The sequence below is a fragment of the Dreissena polymorpha genome, chromosome 15 (genome assembly GCF_020536995.1).
Source record: "Dreissena polymorpha isolate Duluth1 chromosome 15, UMN_Dpol_1.0, whole genome shotgun sequence".
Taxonomy (NCBI): domain Eukaryota; kingdom Metazoa; phylum Mollusca; class Bivalvia; order Myida; family Dreissenidae; genus Dreissena; species Dreissena polymorpha.
The window spans coordinates 48,010,372-48,032,843 of record NC_068369.1 but is presented as its reverse complement, the minus strand read 5'-3'; the positions used below and the strand labels follow the sequence as shown (position 1 = coordinate 48,032,843).

The window sequence follows — 22,472 nt, the reverse complement described above, 5'->3', positions numbered from 1 at the left end:
GTTTAGGATACCTGGTTCTGACACGTAAATAGAGAGGCTATTGAACTTGAAGTATGACTTTGAACTTACCTGACTTGACTGGATAATCTTTAATGCACTTGGTTTCATGGCCTTAATTTTGTATGTGAGTTTCTTGAAATACATGACAAGATGTAAGAGAAAAATTGTTGACAGAAAAAGTCTTACAGACACAAAAGTATTACGAATAGATTAAAAAAATTAACATAATTGCCTTTCCGGCTTCAAAATCTGGAGTGACTGCTAGATGAGTCTTTGGCACTATGATGTCACATTGTATTGAATACCCTATCCCCCTCTGGGATGTAATTGATTCTTTATGACTCTGTATCATCTACACATTTAGTACAAAACAATCATAAGTAAAGTGAGAGACAAGTAATGGTAAACAATCATACAAACGGTAAACAAATAACAATGCATTTTTAAGGTGTTTTAATGTGAAAGCTACCCACTATTGACATTATTATTATTAATAAATAAGTTTTATATATATTTCAGCGTCGCCACTAAAATAGCAATGAGTAAATAAACTTATTGCTACTTATTTAATGCATGACAGTCTAAACACAGCATCCATGTATTGCACCTATTTTTTAATGAAATAACATTGTCCTTTAAACGGATTATTAAAATGCATGTTTTATACAGAATTGATAAACCAATTGCGTTCTGAGAACAAAGGTAAACATTATTGTTTGACACTTGATACTTATCAATTAAGAAACATGTTACATAATACAAAAAAAATCATTTATATACAAATATGTGTTTCCACATTTCCAAATAATCCTTTATACAAAACACTGTTACACAATCAGATATTTCTTTTTTCATCACGTAATATTTCACATATATGTACTAAATTGTTGCATTGTAGCAAAACACTTATTGACTTACCGCTATTGTAATTTATATCACTTAATATTACACATATCAGATGTGAAAATGATGAGCTATTTTACTTTGTACACAAGGATCTTGTTACTGGTCCTCATTCCGACAATAATTAAGGCTGTGTTGCTGTTGTAGGAGATTGACCATGGGTCCTGAAGCCCATCCCTTTCTGTAGCCAGAGTGGCCAGCTTCTTATTGCCCTTACTGTCAATCTGCAGGATAGTTTTGAAAGCCTCTCCACATACCAGCACCGTGCCTTCAGGTGTCACATGTACACCATATGGCCATTCTTATTCTGGGTCCATGAAGGTTGCAAGGAGTGATCCATCCGTTGCCAGGGTGATGAGCTTGTTCTGGAAGGGGTTGGTGATATACAACCTGTCACCTGTTGGGCTCACTGCACATCCATAGACTGCAAAACAGAATACATGATTACAATCTTATTGCATCATTATAAAAAAGCACAAAAGCATACTGTATACATGTTTGCGTAAAAGATTATGATTGTAGTTGTTTTGTAACTTAACCTAAGGGACACTAATTAAATAAAAAACAATAACACAACTTTTCTGTCTTGTTCTTTTTTATCAATTACAAAATCATGCTTTTAAAATTACGATCTTCATAAAGTTTGCAATAATTTAAAGACAAGTCATCGTATATTATGTATTGAAACAATTTTAATTAAATAGCACATTACATTAGTATATTTATTTGATAAAAACAAGATATAAAGAGCTAGTCAGAAATTGTGCTTTTCACAGCAATGCACCTTCTTGTCCTAAACCTGTCATGAAGTGACAGTCAATATACATTACAGTCATTATACATTTATAACACTTTGTAAAAGTAAATTGTAATACTGAACTGTTTTGAGTTTCTTGCTGTTTTAATATTAACGTCTACACATGTTTTTTGACTCGTTATAATGCATTTCTTGTATATAAAAATAAATCTAACATAAATCTTACCTGTGTGATGATCTGCTTTATTCTCGTTCACTTTGCTGACAAGTTTACCCTTCAGTGTGTACTTGTACAGTGCAGTACCAGAGGCTACAAACAGATCTCCCTGATGGTAGGAAACACCTGTACAGTCATGTTGTAACTGAAGCTTTCTGTCTGTTACTAGTTTGCTAATGTTGACTTCAATAAACTGGACATCTGAACCAACAGTAACACATACCTCAGTGGGTGTGATCTGACACATGCCCTCTGACATACATGATACTCTACAGTGACTCACCACTTTGTACTGCTGGTTTAGCAGCTTGATATTATTATTATTGTTGTCTGCAACCAGGACCTGACCGTTAGGGAAAACATACATGTCTCTGATACGGCATTGTAATTTGTCATCTTTCATGTGTACATCATACTCAGACCTCCCGTCAATCCTTATTATTTGGTCTGGATTTTCCCGAACTATCAATGTCTTCCCAAGACTTGACAATTTGGAAAGGTACTGCACAATGTCAGTGTTAGGCTGGAAATTTATTAAAGATTTTACTTGAACAAAGTTCTTCTTCTCATATCTTTCAAACTGTAGTATTTTGTCGTGGCATTTAATTTTGGCTATAAGTGATAGTTCCTGCTTGCCTTTATCACGTATGTCCTGTATGGCATCTCCAAGTTGCTTTAATTCATCTCGAAGAGTGGCACATTTGTCAACATCACTTTTTAGAGAGGCTTGCAGTTTGGTCAGCGTATCTTTCATTTCGTTCAGTGTCTTCTTTTCAAGCATGTTTAGCGCTGCAATTATTTTGTTTCGAGTTTACTGTATCTTGTGTATCTGCTCATTGAACGAACATTGCAAAGACTGAATGATAGCCTCCTTGTTGTCTTGAAGCTCTTTCAGTTCTGCGAGAGTAGCTTGGAAAGTAACTGAAACTTGTTGTACGTCTGTGGAGGTATTTTTTACTAAGTCTGATAAAAGCATTACCTTTTTGCATTGCCTGTAAGAAAACATTTTGATTTTTGTAATTCCATTTTTTTTCTCGTAAACATGATATATTTTGCATAAAACAGATTATATTTTATACAAACAATTAATAAATCAAACGTACATATTTTTCACAGATTTAACAATGCAAATATGATAAATAACATGCTGAAACAGTTCATTAATTACATAGATATATTTAAATATTATTTATTAATCCTTTTTTTTTACCACACAGAAAATTATAAGGCTCAAACCATACATAATAGTTTAACATGTCTTGAAACACCATAGCTGTTTTGATCTCTTTGTTTGAGAATTATTAAAAAAAAATATTAACGCTTTAATTGTATAGTTTCAGTGAAATTAATGCAGGACCATTTTTATTTCATGGTTTCCCTCTAGCTAGACTAGAACTTATATTTACATATTCATAACATAAAACAATCTTAAGTTTGGATGCAAATTTTGTCTAACTTTTGACTCCTTCCAACAATCTGCCTTGCAATATTTTGACGCAAATGTTACCAAGAAGGTTAGTCCAACATATATTGATTATCGTACAAATGGTATGCATAGTATTTCAATTAAGTTTGTGCAAAACAACTTTTGCAGAGCATTATCAAAAATACAGAAACAAAATAAATTTTGACTAAATATAAATTGAATTAAAAAAAATTAATTAACCTCTCAAAATGCCAAGCATTGTAATTTGACTCCTGGTTTTCAACATGTAATTAAATGCCTGATAAGACTAAAATATTAACAAGCTTAAAAGGGAGTTTATAACTTTTTTATTAGTGGCTTCTAGAAATAAATATGAACAAAATACCTGTGATTAAGGAAAGCGCAACTATTGCAGCACAGCTGGCGATGGTCTTGGCAAAGCATTGCCAAGTTTTCTTCTTTGTGAACATCACATTAAAGAAGAAAATCTTCCACCTTCTTGGTAACTGGCCATTTCTTCATATCTCCCTTTCCATGAGGGGAATGGCTTGGAAACAACTGGTCATGCAAGTGAATACATTTACGACAGTAGAACTTCACGCAGGATTCGCAATAGTAATCTGCCGATTCTTCCAGTTTGTTGTCTTCACAGGCGGAACACAAGAAGTCTTGGACCATGTCAGATCCGTTTTCAATGATTGACTGTGAAAAGGCCGCCATTTTGTTGAGCTCTGAAGCTTTTTATCTATATATGTTCAATTTGCCTAATATAATAATGTATCTACTACGCTAATAAATTATTACACAATACAAAACACAATATTCTAGCGATTGCCCAATTATATCAACACGTAATGTCCACCTTAACAAAGTCAAATAAACAATTAAAGTCACTATCACGCTCACCAATACATACGGCTACTGTATTATGCTATATAAAAGCATTCGACAACAAGTAGTACCATACGATGATTAATTACAATAGGAAGACCCTAAAAACAAGTAACATTGATGTAAAAACGTTATATTACAAGCATTCGGCAAGTTTTAAGCATCTAAATATCTAAATATCGTTCCACGATGTAATCTACTTTCGCTTTCGAGTCAGGATCGGATTCATTCGGGTTGCGTTCATTTGCATAATTTATACAAGCCATTTTCGCATTCGCTAAGTTCCAGTTACCCAGAATTCATTTTGATTTCACAGAATGATTATTCATGAGAGCTACGTCATGCTTCCGACGCTTACCGTATCCAATCTCGTGTTCGCCCGTAAATGTTCGGATATTTCACGGGAGATATAAATGGAATTATTTGTGGCCACAAAAAAATAAAAACGAGCATTTTGTATCTCGTTAAATCAATTCTATCAGACAACATCTAACGTTGAAATTTTGCATTTTGCTAAAAGGAACATTGATTTGTTTATGGGTTAGCTTTTTTTAACGAAATATTCGATATTTTTGAGCGAGATTGTTACTTTAACTTGAAATTTGTTTTGCAAGGTTATATCTGCCGTTAACATAAGTAACTACGTAACCAGTCATGTGACATGTAGCTTAATAGTAAACCATATTGGCCCACAGCCGAAATTTAACAACTGGTTAATGTGTGTATACAACAACAAAATATTTAAACGCAATGGATGTGTTAATGTAATAAAGTAACTAGGGTAACTTGAAATCATGGGTATATATATCAAAGCGCTGAAGGTACTGAAGTTGTTCGCTATTGCATAATCTTAGACGCAACTCAGATGTCAAAATTATGTTATAGCTTTTTATATCGCAAGTTTGAAATGAACACAACCCATTCAAATTTGTATAGAGTGTGTCTTAAAGCACAGGTCGAGATGTGGGTGCACTAGTTATCCTCATATTTATGTTATAGAGATAACTAAGACAAAATAACAACAACATGTATCTCTTTTTTCGCAATTGGTTCCTGCACTGGCAACCATCTTTAGAATTTTGGTTGCCTTGCTAAAGAATAACAAGCCTAGAATCATGTACATGTTGTGTTATGTGTATCTAATACTTCATTTATTTTCTTTAATTTGTTGAGCAACAATTTTGCCGGCATTACAGACTTTGAATGCATCATGTCTTGTTGTGAGCCGGAACTGAATTATTTCCTAGTCCAAATTGATCCATAGTCGCCAATTTGTAGTCTATGTTTAATTGGATTGAGTTGTTTCAAGCTTTGAAAAGCTAGTTGTCCTGCTTTTTAGCTCAACTGTAACAAACTTTTGAAATTGATTTTCCTGGGCTTAAATCTACTGGCCCCAGGCTAATAGGCAACCACTAAACCTGTAAGTTATTCATGATCTAAGATTTGACAGTGTATTGAACTCATTCAATTTGCAAGTCTGAAGACACTAAAGTGTCCTTTTCACGTCTTGGTAAATTGACAAAATTAAACGATTTAATAATTTGGAGAGTTCTGTTGTTGTCGTTATATTCGTTCATACTACGAGGATTGCTTATATAAAGTAAAGAATACATCTCTAATTGTATGAACACGGATGGCCGAGTGGTCTAAACGATAGACTTTTATTCCAGGGGTCAGTGGTTTCTGTTTCTTGAATTTTATTCTTGTTTTTTTAAATGGAGCTTTAAAGATCCAATGTTTACATTTATCAATATTAAGCATTTAATGACAAACTGTGAAAAGGTCCCTGTAAGATGTTTACTAAAAATGCCACAAGGTAATAATTTAGAACTCATTGGTTATTTATTTGATTTGAAAGTGATTTTGTGTATTTGTCTTGTCGGCGAGGTTACTTTGAAGATATTATCACTTTTATCTTCTTTTTTTTCAAATCATAATATAAAAGATAAATTAAGCTTTATTTTGAGAAAACAGAGCTTAATGCATATACATTAATTGTCATCCCAGTACCAGAGACTCTCTTTAAACGAAAAACACCATACCATCAGAAAGTGTCGTCCTTGATAAGCTTGTGCGCACTGCACAGGCTAATCAGTGTGCACAGGACACCACTTATTTGACATGCATTAAGCCCCGTTTTCCCTGAGCGAAGCCAATATGTACGGATTTCAATGACAAACTAGCTAATGTCGTCACACAAGCTGTTAACGACGACGATGATGATGATGCTCCTGCTGCTGCAGCTGCTGCTGATGATGCTTCTACTGCTGCTGCTGCTGCTGCTGCTGCTGCTGCTGCTGCTGCTGCTGATGATGATGATGATGATGATGATGATGATGATGATGATGATGATGATGATGATGATGATGATGATGATTATATTCAATATCACGACCGCAATTGAACATATTTGGAGAAGTGGACCGCTAAACATTAGAACTGACGTGTATACATGTACAATGAACAAGCATAATAGGCTTCAATTTAAACGAGTGTTCTGATTAAAAATAAGTAGCTTTTCTTCACATGGACTGGGTAAGATAAAGACCGCACGAACACATCGGCAATCGAAAAAGCGCGAATTCTGTACTCCGCAAATTCTTGTGCTGAGCATTACGTTTAAAAAAATAAGAAAATAAGAACACAGTCATTACGTTATGTTTACAAAATTTCGTACGTGTCATGAATTATCAAAAGGTTGAAGTCGTAACACCATTATACGTTTGCCTTACATATACGTATCGAAGGCAATGATACGTGAAGTTTTTAGTGGTAAACCTAAATCATGATTTTGGGTAAAATATGCCTTGAAAAATATGGCATTTATACCTGCGCTAACTGCCACACTTGAAATGATCGCATAACCTGAGAGCTTTAAAATGACGACGAAAATGATCACCTGGACACTATTATAGACTTAAATAATCAATTCACATAATCGCGCCTGTAACTTAAGAAGCCTCTCCAAGCAAATATTCAGCAGTCAATACAACCATGGCCTACTTAAATACAATGGCTGTTTATACAAGTTAACTATATATAATGTGATTCACAAAGCTACTGAAAAACACACCATGACGCATAGACGCTTAAGGGGCCTTTTCACAGATTTTGGCATGTATTAAGTTTGTCATTAAATGCTTTATATTGATAAATTTAAACATTGGAACTAAAAATCTCCAGTAAACAAACAAGAATTCAATTAAAAAAAGAAAAAAGTAACCCTCAACTGGCTCGAACCACTGACCCCTGGAGTCCTGGAGTAAAAAGTCTTCCGCTTAGACCACTCGGCCGTCCGCGCTCATGTTATGATGGGATGCATATTTTACTTTTTATAAGCAATCTTCGTAGCTTCACAAAATATACCGACAACAACAGAACTTTCCAAATTATTAAATCGTTTCGCGTTGCAACGATTTATAATTTTCAGGTTTTTAAATCGTCAAAAGATGCATATAATGGATATTTTAGAGCATGGTAAATGTTCCGTATTACTATTTCCTCACAAATATCGTAACTAAAACGAAAATTAGCGATTCTGAAACAACTTTTTTTTAAATTTTGTCAATTTACCAAAACGTGAAAATGCCCCTTTACACGTAACAGGATACAAGATCTTAACTACAATGTAAAGGCTGTTGTTCATGAATGTTCCTTATTCTTGATCATACAAATAGTTTTCCGAAAAGGCTTGATGTATAATACAATGCATATTGCAAAACATTTACAATGGCAGGAAAAATAATATGATCGGGAGAAATACTTATTAAATATCCTTGTATAATGTCACATGAGACCACCATGGCAAGCACGTGTTTGTCCTTAACTGTTAATACTCTCTTGGTTAGTCTTTGGAAATTCTACACATTCGATAATTATCTTCCTGCTGTCATGGACAATTAAGAAACTATATTCAGCCTGCTGGTATGCAAAATATATTAATATAGAGCATGCTTGGCTGGGTTATTGATTTTATCAGACCGCGATTCCCGGGCGTTGTATCAGATTGCAAAGATACAATACGTATTCAACTGTTTGTTTGAAGACTAAGTGCGCACTATCATGTTTTCAGCGCTAACATGCTCGTAGGCCATGCTTAAGTACGGTATACTTTTCCACAATGAAATTGAGGCCTTGACATAAATGTTTGCATTTTTAAGTGGGCTTTAACATGCGATTTAGTTGCAGTTTCATAACATGTAACCGCCGCGTGCTGTTTTTAATGGATCTTTTAAGATCCAATGTTTACATTTATCAATATTGAGCATTTAATAAAAACTGTTAAAATGAAAAAAACACCATAAAATCGGAAAGTGTCGTCCTTGATTAGCCTGTGCGCACTGCACAGGCTAATAAGTGAGCACAGGACACCACTTGTTTGACATGCATTAAGCCCCATTTTCCCTGAACGCAACCAATATGTACAGATCTCAATGACAGACTTGTCAATGTCGTCGCACAAGCTGTTAAACACTTCGATTACATACACACACTAACTGTCTGCAGTGTACCAGTGGTGAAGTATGAACAGGCTAATCAGTGTGCACAGGCAGATGCGGTGGTTATCGTTCTTAGCGTAGAGCAGACCAACTTGCAAAACTTGATCTTAATCTTAGTTCTTCGCAAGCGACAGACTAGTCAATGTCGTCGCACAAGCTGTTAAACACTTCGATTACAAACACACACTAACTGTCTGCAGTGTACCAGTGGTGAAGTATGAACAGGCTAATCAGTGTGCACACGCAGATGCGTTGGTTATCGTTCTTAGCGTAGAGAAGACCAACTTGCAAAACTTGATATTAACCTTAGTTCGTCGCAAGCGAACAACTAAAAATCAGCCTCAAGAGAATGTTAGGTTAGTGTTGAAACAAAAAGGCACGAGCCTTGGCGAGTGCTTTTCGTTTTCGTGCCGAACATGATAAACCTGCATGATTTTTCGTGCCGAGCATGGTAAAAGTGACCGAAATGAAAAATCTCTATGTTGACACACTTCAAGTTCACTTGTGTCCGACCAAACACAATTTTGGAAATGGGTCAACTTCTGAGGGCTGGTATCGAAATACTGCTGGATCAATGGTACTGATAATAATTTGTCCTGATAAATTATTTTATTAGCTTCCGAAAACAACCGGTGTGTAGTTGATTCGTTAAAAATTGCTCGAGTTACATGGTTTACAGTAAAGCTGGTGTAGTTTTACGGCAAATGAAGTTGCAGTCCTTGTTTTTAGTATAGCATATATATATTAATACTATATAATACTAATACTATGGGCTTCCCTCCTGTGGTTTTAAGCAGAAAGTGTTCACTAGATTTCACATTAGAACTGACACAGCACCTGATAGCAATGATGTTTTTTAAACAAACTACATGTACAATCATTCTAAATTATTCAATGGGTAAACAAGTTATAAAGCTAAACGAAAATAGAGGTTCAAACTTTTAAACTTGAAGTATGACTTTGACATTTTATCAGCGTGGCAGACTTACCTTCTGCGCATCACCTCAATGACCTAGACATGTAAGCTAAGTTTTATGATTTTTCTTTCTTTTTGACCTTGAAGTTAAACATTGATCTTGAGCCAGCATGACTGTCACATGCCTTCTGAAGATTACTTGAATGCACTTTTTATTTTGCAGCAAGTTTCCTGAAAATCTGGCACAGAATATAGAATATGGAGCTGACACCGAAGTATTGCGGACAGACTTACGGATTGACGGATGGATTAAAGGGGCCGTCCAACAGATAAAGCGTCGTATCGACGCGATACGATATTTTGGGAAACTACGAGGATTACTTATATAGCTATAAAATACATTCGCTCAAAACATGAGCGTGGATGGTCAAGTGGTCTAGGCGGGAGGCTATTTACTCCAGTACTCCAGGGGTCAGTGGTTCGAGCCCTGTTGATGTTTACTTTTTTTCCTTTTTTAAAATTGTATTCTTGTTTTTTTACAGGAGATTATTAGTTTAAATGTTTTTATTTATCAATATAAAGCATTTAAAGCATATAATGACAAGCTTCAATACATGCCAAAATCTGTTGGACGGCCCCTTAAAGGGCATTCTTATAATCTCTCACCCGGCTTATTCTCTGTTGAGTTTGTGTTAGATTCATGGGAATGTCAAGACTCGAAATCAACGAAAATAAATGTCCAACGAATAGTACATATTTTACAGCATGTCATTCAGACACCTGGGACTGATTATTTTAAATTAAACCCCGCTGTCAAATACCGCTATTTGTAAGCTTACAGTCGGTACATATACAGAACAGGACACACATGTACACTGATCAATAATTGATTACGAGTACATTAAGTTGCAATAAGTTTACTTAGCCTTCTTGCAAAAAAAGCTTAATAAGGCTTTCATAATTATGAAGAGTATACATGTACATGAGTAGGTGCGTGGTTGCGTTATTCTTTCAAACTTTGCCTGGAATAGAATTTAATCATTCATCATGCACATTTTTTATTACTGACCAAAACTGTTTCGGAGATAGTGTGTAACGTGCACTATATGCCTCTCTACTTTAAGGTCAAGGTCATGGTCATGATTGAGAGGCGAAAGGTCAAGTATGGGCATACAACAGCTTGTCCGGACTGTCTCTTCATCATATTTCATGCAATTTAAGCAATTTGTAATTAAGTTACCATAAATGTTCACAGTCTGGAGATGTATGACACATGGAACTTTTTGAAAGCTGGAGGTCACACGTATGCGATTAAAAGTCAATGTTGAAACTGTAACTTCATCACTTATCATACAATTTTCAAATAATATTAATCAAAAATGGTCATCACTTGGCCGTAGCTTGTCACCTGAAAAAACTGTTTCCATAGCTAAAGGGTTAGGTCAAACTTCAACTTTGGGCATTGTCCGGTCTGCAACTTAGGAATAATTAATACTTTAATAATTGATAAATTTAAAATAATTTCCCGACAAAACGTTTTCTTAAAAAACTGATAGTTCGACTATGTACATTTATATTGACTCATGCCCCCTGCATTTTGCGGAAGTTCAAGTTTACACTTGGTTAAACATGGGTATTGTGCAGCTTGTTAAACAATTCAGTCCAAGAAACAGCTGTTTCCTTCGCCAAGATTTCCTTTAACTTGAATTGTTATCTTTGATTTTAAAAGATGATTGACACATGACTTTTGGAATCTTCTGAATGACATAAACTGTTCATAAAACTCCTTCAATGGGTACGGTAGATGTTAAGTTTTGCAAAACCAGTGTATAATTAACTATTGACCTTCATATGTGACCTTGACATTGAACCAGTGTGACTCACCCATACCTTCTGCACAGCATCTCAATGAACATAACACTGTAGCCATGTTTTATGAACATTCTTCAGTTTAGGATACCTGGATCTAGCACGTAAATAGAGAGATTATTGAACTTTAAGTATGACTTTTAAATTACTTTAATGAATGACTTATCTCTCATGCACTTGGTTTCATGACCTTAATTTTTTATGTGAGTTTTATGAAATACATTACAAGATGTAAGAGAAAACCGTTGACAGAAAAAGTGTCACAGACACAAAAGTGTTACGAACAGATTAAACAAATGAATATAATTGCCTTTCCGGCTTCTCAATCTGGAGTAACTGCTCGCTGAGTCATCTTTGGCACTATGATGTCACATTGTATTGAATACCCTATGCCCCTCTGGGATGGTATTGATTCTTTATGACTTTGTATCGTCTACACATTTAGTACAAAATAAAGATAAGCAAAGTAAGAGACAAGTGATGGTTAACAATCATACAAACGGTAAAGACAAAACTATGCATTTTAAAGGTATATTAATGTGGAAACTATCCTTTATTGACATTATTATTATGAATCAATAAGTTGTAGATATATTTAATTATATGTCGCCACTAAAATAGCAATAAATTAATAAACCAATTTTAACACATTTAATACATGACAGTCTAAAACTAGAATGATTGCCATGTACCTGTTTTTTTTATTTAAAAAGATTGTCTTTTAAAATTATTTTCGAAATTGATTTTGTCGTACAAATAAGAAACACCTATTGTGTTATGAGAGCAAAAGTAACCATTAAGGACATATCACTTTCTGAAACAGTCAGATTATTCCTTATATTAACATTCTATATTAGGTTTGGAACAATATGCACAATTAAAATAGCATATACTTCAGTGATACATGAACAAGTTCTAATGAAGTCTTTCAAAAAGAGTAAAAAATCACGTTTTTCATCCTATAAACCACTTTTTTTAGCGTTCAAAGTCCTTTTTTTCTTATTTTCTTCATAAATCCACTGATACCAGCTGGAACATACACCACTGTAGAACATAGTGTTAGAGTATTATAAAATATAACACACAAGAAACACTGAAAAAAGCATCCTTTTTTGTAAGAAAAAAATGTTAACAACTTCAGTCTAAAAATAGTAGGAAAAAGTATGGTTGACCAGCAAGGACAAATATAAATTAGAGTGAGACTTTTTAAAATGTGTAAAACATAACTTTAACAAACACATTTATATATCATTATGCATAGTACATTAATATATGCTATAAAATTGAAGGGATTTTATTAAAATGTTTTCAATATTTCTGTACCTTTCATATTTTTTATTATAAATTATAATTTTTGGCCCACCATACTTGTTCAAGTGTACTATTTTTTGACTCTAGTTGTTTAAATTTTTTTACAAAAAATGATGCTTTTTTCAGTGTTTCTAGTTTTTCATTAGAACTGGTTCATGTATCACTGAATAATATGTTATTTTAGTTGTGCATATTGTTCCACCAAACTATATGTAGAATGCTTATATAAGGAATTATTATTTTACATTACCCCACCCACTTCTGACCATTTCAGAAAGTGATATGTCCTTAAGGTTCATGGGGGGGGGATAAAATTCATTAAAACTTCGCTTTGGTTTATCTTCATTCAATGTGGTACAATATGGTCAAACTATATATCATTTTAAAGCTTAAGACGGATAGAATAACATAAACACATTTTTGACATTCAATATTTGTGTGCTTAATCATATTTTGGTTTAAAACCAATACATTTTACACTAATTTACAAAATCTCAATTTAAAGTTAGGGAGGATATGCACTACCTTAAGTTGAATAAATACAAAGCTATATACATATACAAGGTCAAGTTAGCAACATTTCACAGAAAATTATTGTCATAAAACAACAAATGAGTTTTTATTCAACTGCCTTTTTTGGATAAATTTCCTAAACAAAGTTCTAAAAATAACTAAAACGTAACTACTTTTTAAAAATCCAGGTATGGTGGATAATAAGAGTCACAATTCTATTTCAAAGGCTTAACAATTTTGTTATTTACCTCTCAACCAAATTGTAAATTTCAAACCATCTCAAATTGCAATAGATTGCAGACGACATATAAAATTGTAAAGGAATATAAAGAAATTGGCAAAAAGATTGATTTTATATTTCGATTCCTTCTACCCATTTTGAAAGCGTGGCCATCGCTGTGCTCCGTAGAAAAACGTGCAAAACAAATCGGTCGAAACCACGTGCAGTGGTGAGAAAACCGGGTATGTGTATACACATACCTGAGAAAACACATACTAATTTTGACAGTTGGGTGGCAACTAGTAAAACAACTATTAACATTAATCACCAAGAGATCGCACTAAATAACAGAAATGACCACGTAGAGATATCATCACTTACCCTATTTCAAATATATTCCAGCTGCAAATTGTCCCCCACACGTCTTTTTTAGTTTATTTGTATTGTTTTTTTCTGGAGCCGAAGTGCATCTCACAGAATATCCATCCAACTTCCGTTGTTTTCACTTTCGTTATTAAAAACTCCGTTTAAAATAATTATTTCTACGTTTAGATTGTTAAAGCGATGTATTATTATATATTATCAATAGAATAGTTTACCGTGATGAATTGAACGGAGTTACGTATCGATCTTTCTGTCAGTCTGTAAGCGTACTATTTTATGCGGCGCAATAATATAAGTACAGTGATTCGACAACGATTGTAAACATTGGTAAAATGCTTCTTACATAATTATTCTTTTGAGTGTTTATGAGGTCTGATCGTGCAGTTTGCAAACATCAACGGAAAGATTACAATCCAAGGCATTTGTCATCGTCAACCGTTTGGAATGTCAATTAGGCGATGAGTAAGTTTTTAGCATGTTTCTTTCTGTTTTATTAATTTAAAAATGGCTGCCCCCCCCCCCCCCATGGTGATAAAATGACATGTGTTCGAGTTTTGATATTTCTAGATATGTAAACTTTGTTTACTATTTAAGCGTAACTTGCCCTCGTTAATGTCGATATTAATCACTAGTTATATAATTTTCCACCGAAATACGTGGAATAAACATGATTCAGATTTTTGAAAATAATGTATATTTTATTGTTAAAGTCGCTTTGTATTTTGATTGATTTTGTGGATGTTATGATACGTTGATGTACAAAATTGGTAGCAGTTTGAAGGAAAAACATCCTTTAAAGCATATATGTATACATTTTCAATGTGGCACTCTTCCTTTAGTCAAATTTGAGTTCAATGCTAGGGGTCACACATTTTTCAAAATGAAGCCTCTACATGAACCTTAATGTTTTACACTGGAGACTTATCAATTAAGAAACAGGGTACATTTGAACCACAAAATGATTATATTTTTTTAAGAAAAATATTTGTATCCACATTTCTAAAACATGTGTGCATTGTTATGCAACACTGGTAACACCTTTTGTTATTTACATCACTTATTTCTACTCATATACTATATTTAAAAAAAAACATTGTTGCAGGGTGACAAAACACTAAAACTAACAGTTATTGTAATTTTGTATCACTAATAATTACACATATCAGATACAAGAATGATAACCTATTTCACTTTGTATACAAGGATCTTGTTTTTCATCTGCCCCACAATCATGGAGTCAGTGTTACTGTTGTAGCAGACTGACCATGGGCAATCAATCCCATCTGTCTCTGTAGCCAGAGTGGCCAGCTTCCTACTGCCCTTACTGTCCACCTGCAGGATTGTATTGGACTTAGAACCACATACCAGCACCAGGCCTGCAGGTGTTACATGTACACCAGATGGTGATATCAGATGAGGATCCATGAAGGTGGAAAGGACTGACCCATCCATGGCCAGGGTCAGAAGCTTGTCCTTGGAGCGGTTAGTGAGGTACAACTTGTCACATGTCAGGCTCACTGCACAACTCCATACTGCAAAAAAACAGAATACATAATAACACTATCTTGACAAAGGTATGAGTGAAAATCACAAAAACATACTGTATACATGTATGCGTACAACATTATGACTGTAGTTGAGTTTTTGTTACTTTTTGTAAAGAACGATACTCTTCAACCAATTATGAAACTTTCCGGTCTAGTTCTTTGTCACCTTTAAGCATATTACACGTGTATGTTTATTTAAGAATATATATATATATATATATATATATATATATATATATATATATATATATATATATATATATATATATATATATATTATTCCGCAAAATGCAGTAACGTTACTGTATGACATTGATGTCACTTCATATATTTATTTGTCTACATTGACACTACTGATGAAGTTAATGGGCGAAACATGTTTACAACGAACTATAAAGAGCAGGTTAAACACAATGCTTTTCACATCAATGCACTTTCTTGTGATTGATATGTCATGTAGTGACAGTAAAATATGCTTTACAGTCAATATACATTAATGTTTTATGAGTTATACTGAGTATTTTTTATTTTCTTGCTGTTGTTACAATAATTTTTACAAATGCTTTACAACTCTTTAAAACATAAGAAATTGCGTATTCATTAAGATTAAACCGTCATGATTCTTACCTGTCTCTTGATCTGATTCATCCTTGTGCAGTTTGATGACTAGTTTACCACCTAGTGAATACTGGTACAGTGCAGTACCAGAGGTGACTAACAAGTCTCCGTAAAGGTTGGCAATTCCTCTACATTTATGTTGTAATGGAAGCTTCCAGTCTTCTACCAGCTGACTGTTGTTGACTTTAATAAACTGGATCTCTTTACCACAAGTAACAGCAACCTCAGTGGGTGTGATCTGACAAATGCCCCATGGCCCATTAGATACACAACGGTGACGCACTATCTGGTACTGCTGGTTCAGCAGATTGATTGTGTTATTTTGCGAGTCTACAACCAGGACCTGTCCACTAGGGAGGACACATATATCTTCGATAGCGCATGTCAACTTTCTATGTGGACTACCTTGCTTGCGTACATAATACTCAGACTTACCCTCTATCATTATTACTTGGTCTTGATTTCGCAGCACTGTCAAAAAATGATTACTGGGTTCAATCCTCCCAAGACCTGACGACTTGGACAGGCACTGCATAATTTCACTATTAGGATGGAAAGTTATCGAAGATTTAACTTGAGCACAGTTCCTTCTATACTTTTTAAACTGCTGTATTTTGTCTTGGCATTTAAGTGTAGCTATAAGAGATAGTTCTTGCATGCTTGTATAACTTATGTCCTGTAGGGCATCCCCAAGTTGCTTTAATTCATGTCGAAGAGTGGCACATTGGTCAACATCACTTTTTAGATAGGCTTGGATTGTGGCCAGCGTATCTTTCATTTCATTAAGTGTCTTCTTTTCAAGCATGTTTAGGACTGCAATTATTTTTTCCCGAGTAACCTGTATCGTGTGTAACTGTTCATCGAATGAAATTTGCACACGCCGAATGCCAGCCTCCTGGTTGTCTTGAAGCTCCTTCAGTTCTGCCAGAGTAGTTTTCATAGTAACTAATAATTGCTTGAGGTCTGTGGAAGTAATTTTTACCAACTCAGATAAAAACATCAACGTTTTGCATTGCCTGTAAGAAAACATTTTTTTGATAAAAACAAATAATTATAATTATATAATTAGATATAAAGTATTCAAAATAATTCAGGCTTTTAACGTATAATTTCACAAAAATTAACATAGGACCATCTTACTGGTATAGTTTACCTTTAACTGGACTAAAACATATATTTAAATGTTCGTCATCTAAAACCAAGTTTTTAGTTCTTAATCAGCTCTTTCTAATAAAGCAGAATCTTGTGTTTTAGGCAGAAATGTTCTCACTCTAAACTCTTGCAAATTATCAGCCTTGCATGCGTTGGATGCAATCTTTACCACGAAGCTTACTCCAGCATATATTTTTATAATACAATCTGTGTGCATAAAATGTCACTTAAGTTTATGCAATATAACATTTGCAAAGCAATAAAACAAATGCAGTAACAAAATATATATTGAATACATATTTTGATCCCTGAAAACTTTCATTGACCCCTGAACATGTCAAGCACATTCATTTTACTCCTGGTTTTCAAAATGTATTGAAATCCTTGATCAGATTAAAATGTTTACCTGCTTATAAGGAAGTTAATAACTAAATTATTTTTTAATTGATTGCGCAACAAATTGTGGCTTCTTAAAATATAACATTTGTAATATTCATAGTATGACCTTGATTTTGTCATTTCAAACTAGTTTAAAGCCATCAACTTTTTGTCTTAAATGTTTTTGCAACAAACATTATCAAAATACCTGTGATTTAGGAAAGCACAACGATTGCAGCACAGTTGCCTGTGGTCCTTGCAAAACATGGCCAAGTTTTCTTCTTTGTGAACATCACATTTAAGAAAAAAATCTTCAACCTTCTTGGAAACTGGCCATTGCTGCATATCTGTCCTGCCATGAGAGGCATGGTTGGTAAACAACTGGCCGTGCAAGTGAATACATTTTTGACAGTAAAACTTAACACATGATTCACAATAGTAATCAGCTGATACTTCCAGTTTCTTGTCGTCGCAGGCCGAGCACAAGAAGTCTTGGACCATGTCAGATCCTCTTTCAATGGTGGACTGTGAAAAGGTCGCCATTTGTTGAGCACTGAAGCTTTTGATCTATATATCTTCAATTTTCATCATTTAATAATGCATCTACGCTAATAAATTATTAAACAATACAAAACACAATAATCTAGCGACTGTCCAATTATATCAACACCTTAACAGAGTCAAATAAAAAATCAACTTTAAGTTTGTTTTGCAAAGTTATATCACCCGTAAACAAAAGTAACTATGTTACCAGTCTTTGACAGGCCAACAGCCGAACTTTAACAAATGTTTTAGGTGTGTAATCTAAGAGAAAGTAGTTCAACTTAATGAATGTGCTAATTCAATAAAACAACTAGTGTAACTTGATAACATGGGTATATACAAAAGAATCATTAATCTGTGAAATACTTCAATTCGTTAAAAAGCCGATATTGGAGTGAAAGCTTGTATTTAAATGTCGATTGAAAAATCAACAAGACATATCTTTTACAAAAATAATAAATTGGTGATAAACAAACAAACAATAAAATATGATTATTTACTTTATATGTATAACACCCATACTAATGGATGCATGCACCTGCCATACAAATAATATATATGATAATGAAAACTTCATTAAGGGCCAGGTTCTATAACAATACAAGCTTCCTAACTATGAAGTTTAATCGTTATGGCATTGAGATGATGCGCAGAAGGAATGAGTTAGTCATGCAAGCTCAAGGTCAAACTCTTTATCTGCATCCACTATATATATATATATATATATATATATATATATATATATATATATATATATATATATATATATATATATATATATATATATATATAAAGACTTTTTTATATATATACATACGTGGCCTTTGCCAAACCATTGCGGGACAATGCAAATTTGGGATTGGGATTTTTTTCGTGCAAAAAAATTCACTGCACTTTGCCAAACCATTGCGGGACAATGCAAATTTGGGATTGGGATTTTTTTCGTGCAAAAAAATTCACTGCATTGTATGTATTTCTTTTGACCTTGCAGTCAATGAAAACCTATAAAAGGGTAAGCACTTATTTCCAATGAGGTCCTTTAGGTTTTGCTGAAGAGACAGCAAACAGAAGAGACAGTATTGTGGTACAAGGAATCCGGTGTGCGATACTCTAGCTCTTTGCAAAAAGATCCCTTGGTTGTTTTTTTACGTGCTCATTGTATAGCACCGATACACGTGAGAATAACCTGGGTTTCATACCAGTAAATCTATAGTTGGGTGGGAAACACTTGAAGCTTTTCTGAAATTGCCAGTGCCCCAGCCAGAAATTGAACCGGGGACCTCTGGAATGGTAGACCAGTAAGTTACCACTCGACCACCGCACCACCCATTATTAAAAATAAGTCTTTATAACTATTACAATTATAAGAACTAAATTATATAAATAATGGATATATACTTTGTTAGATGTTATTAAAATAAAATTGAGATAAATAATCATAAGACACTTCTTTAAAAAAAAATAAATATATTTCTTTTTTTGGGGGGGGGGGATTTTTTCTACCATTTTATTTTGTAAATTTGTCAGTTTAAAAGACTTGCAAATATCAGGAAAGTACCAGGTATATAAATTATTGTTTTAGTGTCCATGGCAACACTTCTTTGGGTATGCTTTCCGTGGCAACACCTCTGTGGGTGTGTATTCAGTGGCAACACTTCTGTGGGTATGTTTTTTGTGGCAACACCTCCTGAGGGTGTGTTTTCCGTGGCAACACTTCTGTGGGTATGTTTTCCGTCGCAACACCTCTGTGGGTATGTTTTTCATGGCAACACCTCTGTGGGTATGTTTTTCTGTGGCAACACCTCTGTGGGTATGTCTTCCGTGGCAACACTTCTGTGGGTATGTTTTCAGTGGAAACACTTCTGTTGGCATGTTTTCAGTGACAACACTTCACTGGGTATTTTTGCAGGTTAATGGCTCAATGATGATCTAACTGAAGTCCAGACGTCTGAGCTGAAAGCTTACATCAAGCTCATCGGTAGTACACTGGTCAACACTGAGCTTTATTTGTCATGGCCATTTCCCCAGGTCTATGAAAAGGTAAGTTACAGTAAAATCAGTTATATCCGTAGGCCTGAAATTTTGTGGTTTAAAAAATACTTTCATGGGCATACAAAATTGTGGAACTCTGATTTTGGAAAAAAATGGGAGTTTACGTTGGTCATATCGATGATTATTTTAATTTTTGAAGAAATCACAAATTAATGTCCCACGAATGTCGAATATAAATGATTATACAGTATCTGTCAATCACTAATTTAGCTTTTCAAAGAATATAATATGTCAATTAATGTGAATTGTAAATGTACTAATATTTGCTAAATTCTTATGACCTAAATTTATGGTGTTCTAAATGTACCGGTAAATTACCTATTGTGTGCTAAATCTACATGAGATTTCACAGAGTTCGTTAATAAATGGGACCATTCAAAAGTAACAATGACTAAGACTGGCTTTCAGGTAACGAAGGCCCGCTATGGCGCGATGCATGTCTGGCCCCTGAACAGCACATTCTACCATAACAAATTTTTATCAGTGAGCATAAACAACTGGCTGCATCGGAGTGGAAAAATAAGACTTTCGGTGAGGTACACATCACGAAGAAGCTACTTGCTTTCAATTTTCTTCATCATGAGCATTCGATCCATAAAAGTATTGTTTGGTACACCCCCCCCCCCCTAAGCGCCGCACATTTGTGTGGAGGTTCCTGTTAAAGGTGTGTGAGGAAGTTGAGACATGCTGCCAGGCGTTGAACGACAGACTGGGTACAAAGAACTTCTTCTTTGGACCAAGATATTTAATTTGGACAGCCATTTTTACTTTGTTATCAACATAGATTACTAGCAAGTAGAAAACTTCATATTTATTCATTATTTTGTTTTGTAACAAAGTACAAACACAGCTTGACACTAGTTCAGACATTTGACTTAAATCAAATACAACAGTTGTTGCCCATTTACTTAGAAAGATGTTTCAAACTGTGCCAACACTGAACATTGAAAATATAGGATTTTAAACAGCAACAAGGGACAAAATTGTCACAAAACCAGGTTTTCATTGTGAAAAAAAAAATCTGATAAAGGGAGAAAACTCAAACTGAACTTTTGAAATGAACAAACAAAATAAACCCCCTTTGTAAGTTTGTTTTAAAAAAAAATCTATTTTTAGTCGTGGCGACCTTGACATTGGAGATATTGACGTGATTCTTTCGTGCGACACACCGTCCCATGATGGTGAACAAATGTGCCAAATGATTTTAAAATCTCACAATGAATGACATAGTTATGGCCAGGACAAGCTCATTTATGGCCATTTTTGACCTTTGAACTCAAAGTGTGACCTTGACCTTGGAGATATCGACGTAATTATTTCGCGTGACACACCGTCCAATGATGGTGAACAAATGTGCCAAATGATTTTAAAATCTGACAATGAACGACATAGTTATGGCCCGGACAAGCTTGTTCCGCCCGCCAGCCAGCCCGCCAGCCAGCCAGCCAGCCAGCCAGCCCGCCCGCATTCGCCAATCTAATAACCAGTTTTTTCCTTCGGAAAACCTGGTTAAAAATGGATTGTGTTTTTTCCGGTCAGTTTTAAAATCATTTAAAACAAACAGAGCTTGACGCCCTGGTATTTGGACACATTTCCACTTTACTTACGACAGACCTTCCTCTGATTGAGTTTGCAGACATCAAAAGAAGATAGGATAACCTTCTCATTTTCTTAAAAAGAATTGATGCCGAGTACTTCAATGTACTTACAATTCTTATTAGTTGCAGACATTATTTTAACAAAAATTTAACTGCATATTAACACTGATCTGCACAGTTTTAGCTGGGAGATATGTTGAAAGCTGGGTGCCAGTCATAAGACCCGCATCATGCTAAAATGGGTCTACTGCCAGCCGGAGCAGTCTGGTCAGAGTCAGAGGCTACCCTGTCCACTAATGAGACCTTGCGTGACTTAGTAACAAACTGTGAAGCATAAGGCATAAGACCCATTGTCACATGATGCGGGTCATACATGCTTTGGGCATGTTTTAGATGAACACAAAACATTTCAGCATAGTTATCTTGAAGTTGTGTGACATATTTGTTATTGATATTGCTGGTTTCTTTGTTCAAAGTAAATACACAGATAATAAAAGAAAATATTGTTGTTTTGATGTGTTCATACAACAGCTCAATATCTCAATTAAAAGAGAATTCCAGTCACCTAAAAAACTGTGACTACAGAACATTAGACTGTAGTTTCTTCACACCGGTTTCATGATGTTCTTTGTGTTTTGAAATCACTCGCAATCTTTATTCATTGTAATTACGATCTGT

At 34.5% G+C, this 22,472-nt stretch overlaps 1 protein-coding gene and 1 pseudogene across 1 annotated transcript; one reads left to right on the top strand and one right to left on the bottom strand.

Annotated features, from left to right (window-relative positions):
* Positions 1 to 475: 475 nt before the first annotated feature.
* LOC127860229 (uncharacterized) lies at positions 476 to 2,677 on the bottom strand. Its single transcript, XM_052398160.1, has 2 exons — positions 1,887 to 2,677; positions 476 to 1,327 (listed from the first exon to the last, which is right to left on the bottom strand). The coding sequence occupies exons 1-2, from the start codon at positions 2,656 to 2,658 to the stop codon at positions 1,206 to 1,208; spliced, it is 894 nt and encodes a 297-aa protein (XP_052254120.1). The 5' UTR covers positions 2,659 to 2,677; the 3' UTR covers positions 476 to 1,205.
* A 17,381-nt stretch (positions 2,678 to 20,058) lies between these two features.
* On the top strand, positions 20,059 to 22,188 carry LOC127859732 (metaxin-2-like; annotated as a pseudogene).
* Positions 22,189 to 22,472: the final 284 nt, after the last annotated feature.

Excerpts from the sequence above, each read along its gene's own strand:
- LOC127860229 (XM_052398160.1), bottom strand. The coding sequence starts at position 2,658 with ATGCTTGAAAAGAAGACACTGAACGAAATGAAAGATACGCTGACCAAA. Across the intron at positions 1,328-1,886 it reads TAAAGCAGATCATCACACAG|TCTATGGATGTGCAGTGAGC; the intron begins GTAAGATTTATG and ends TCTGTTTTGCAG.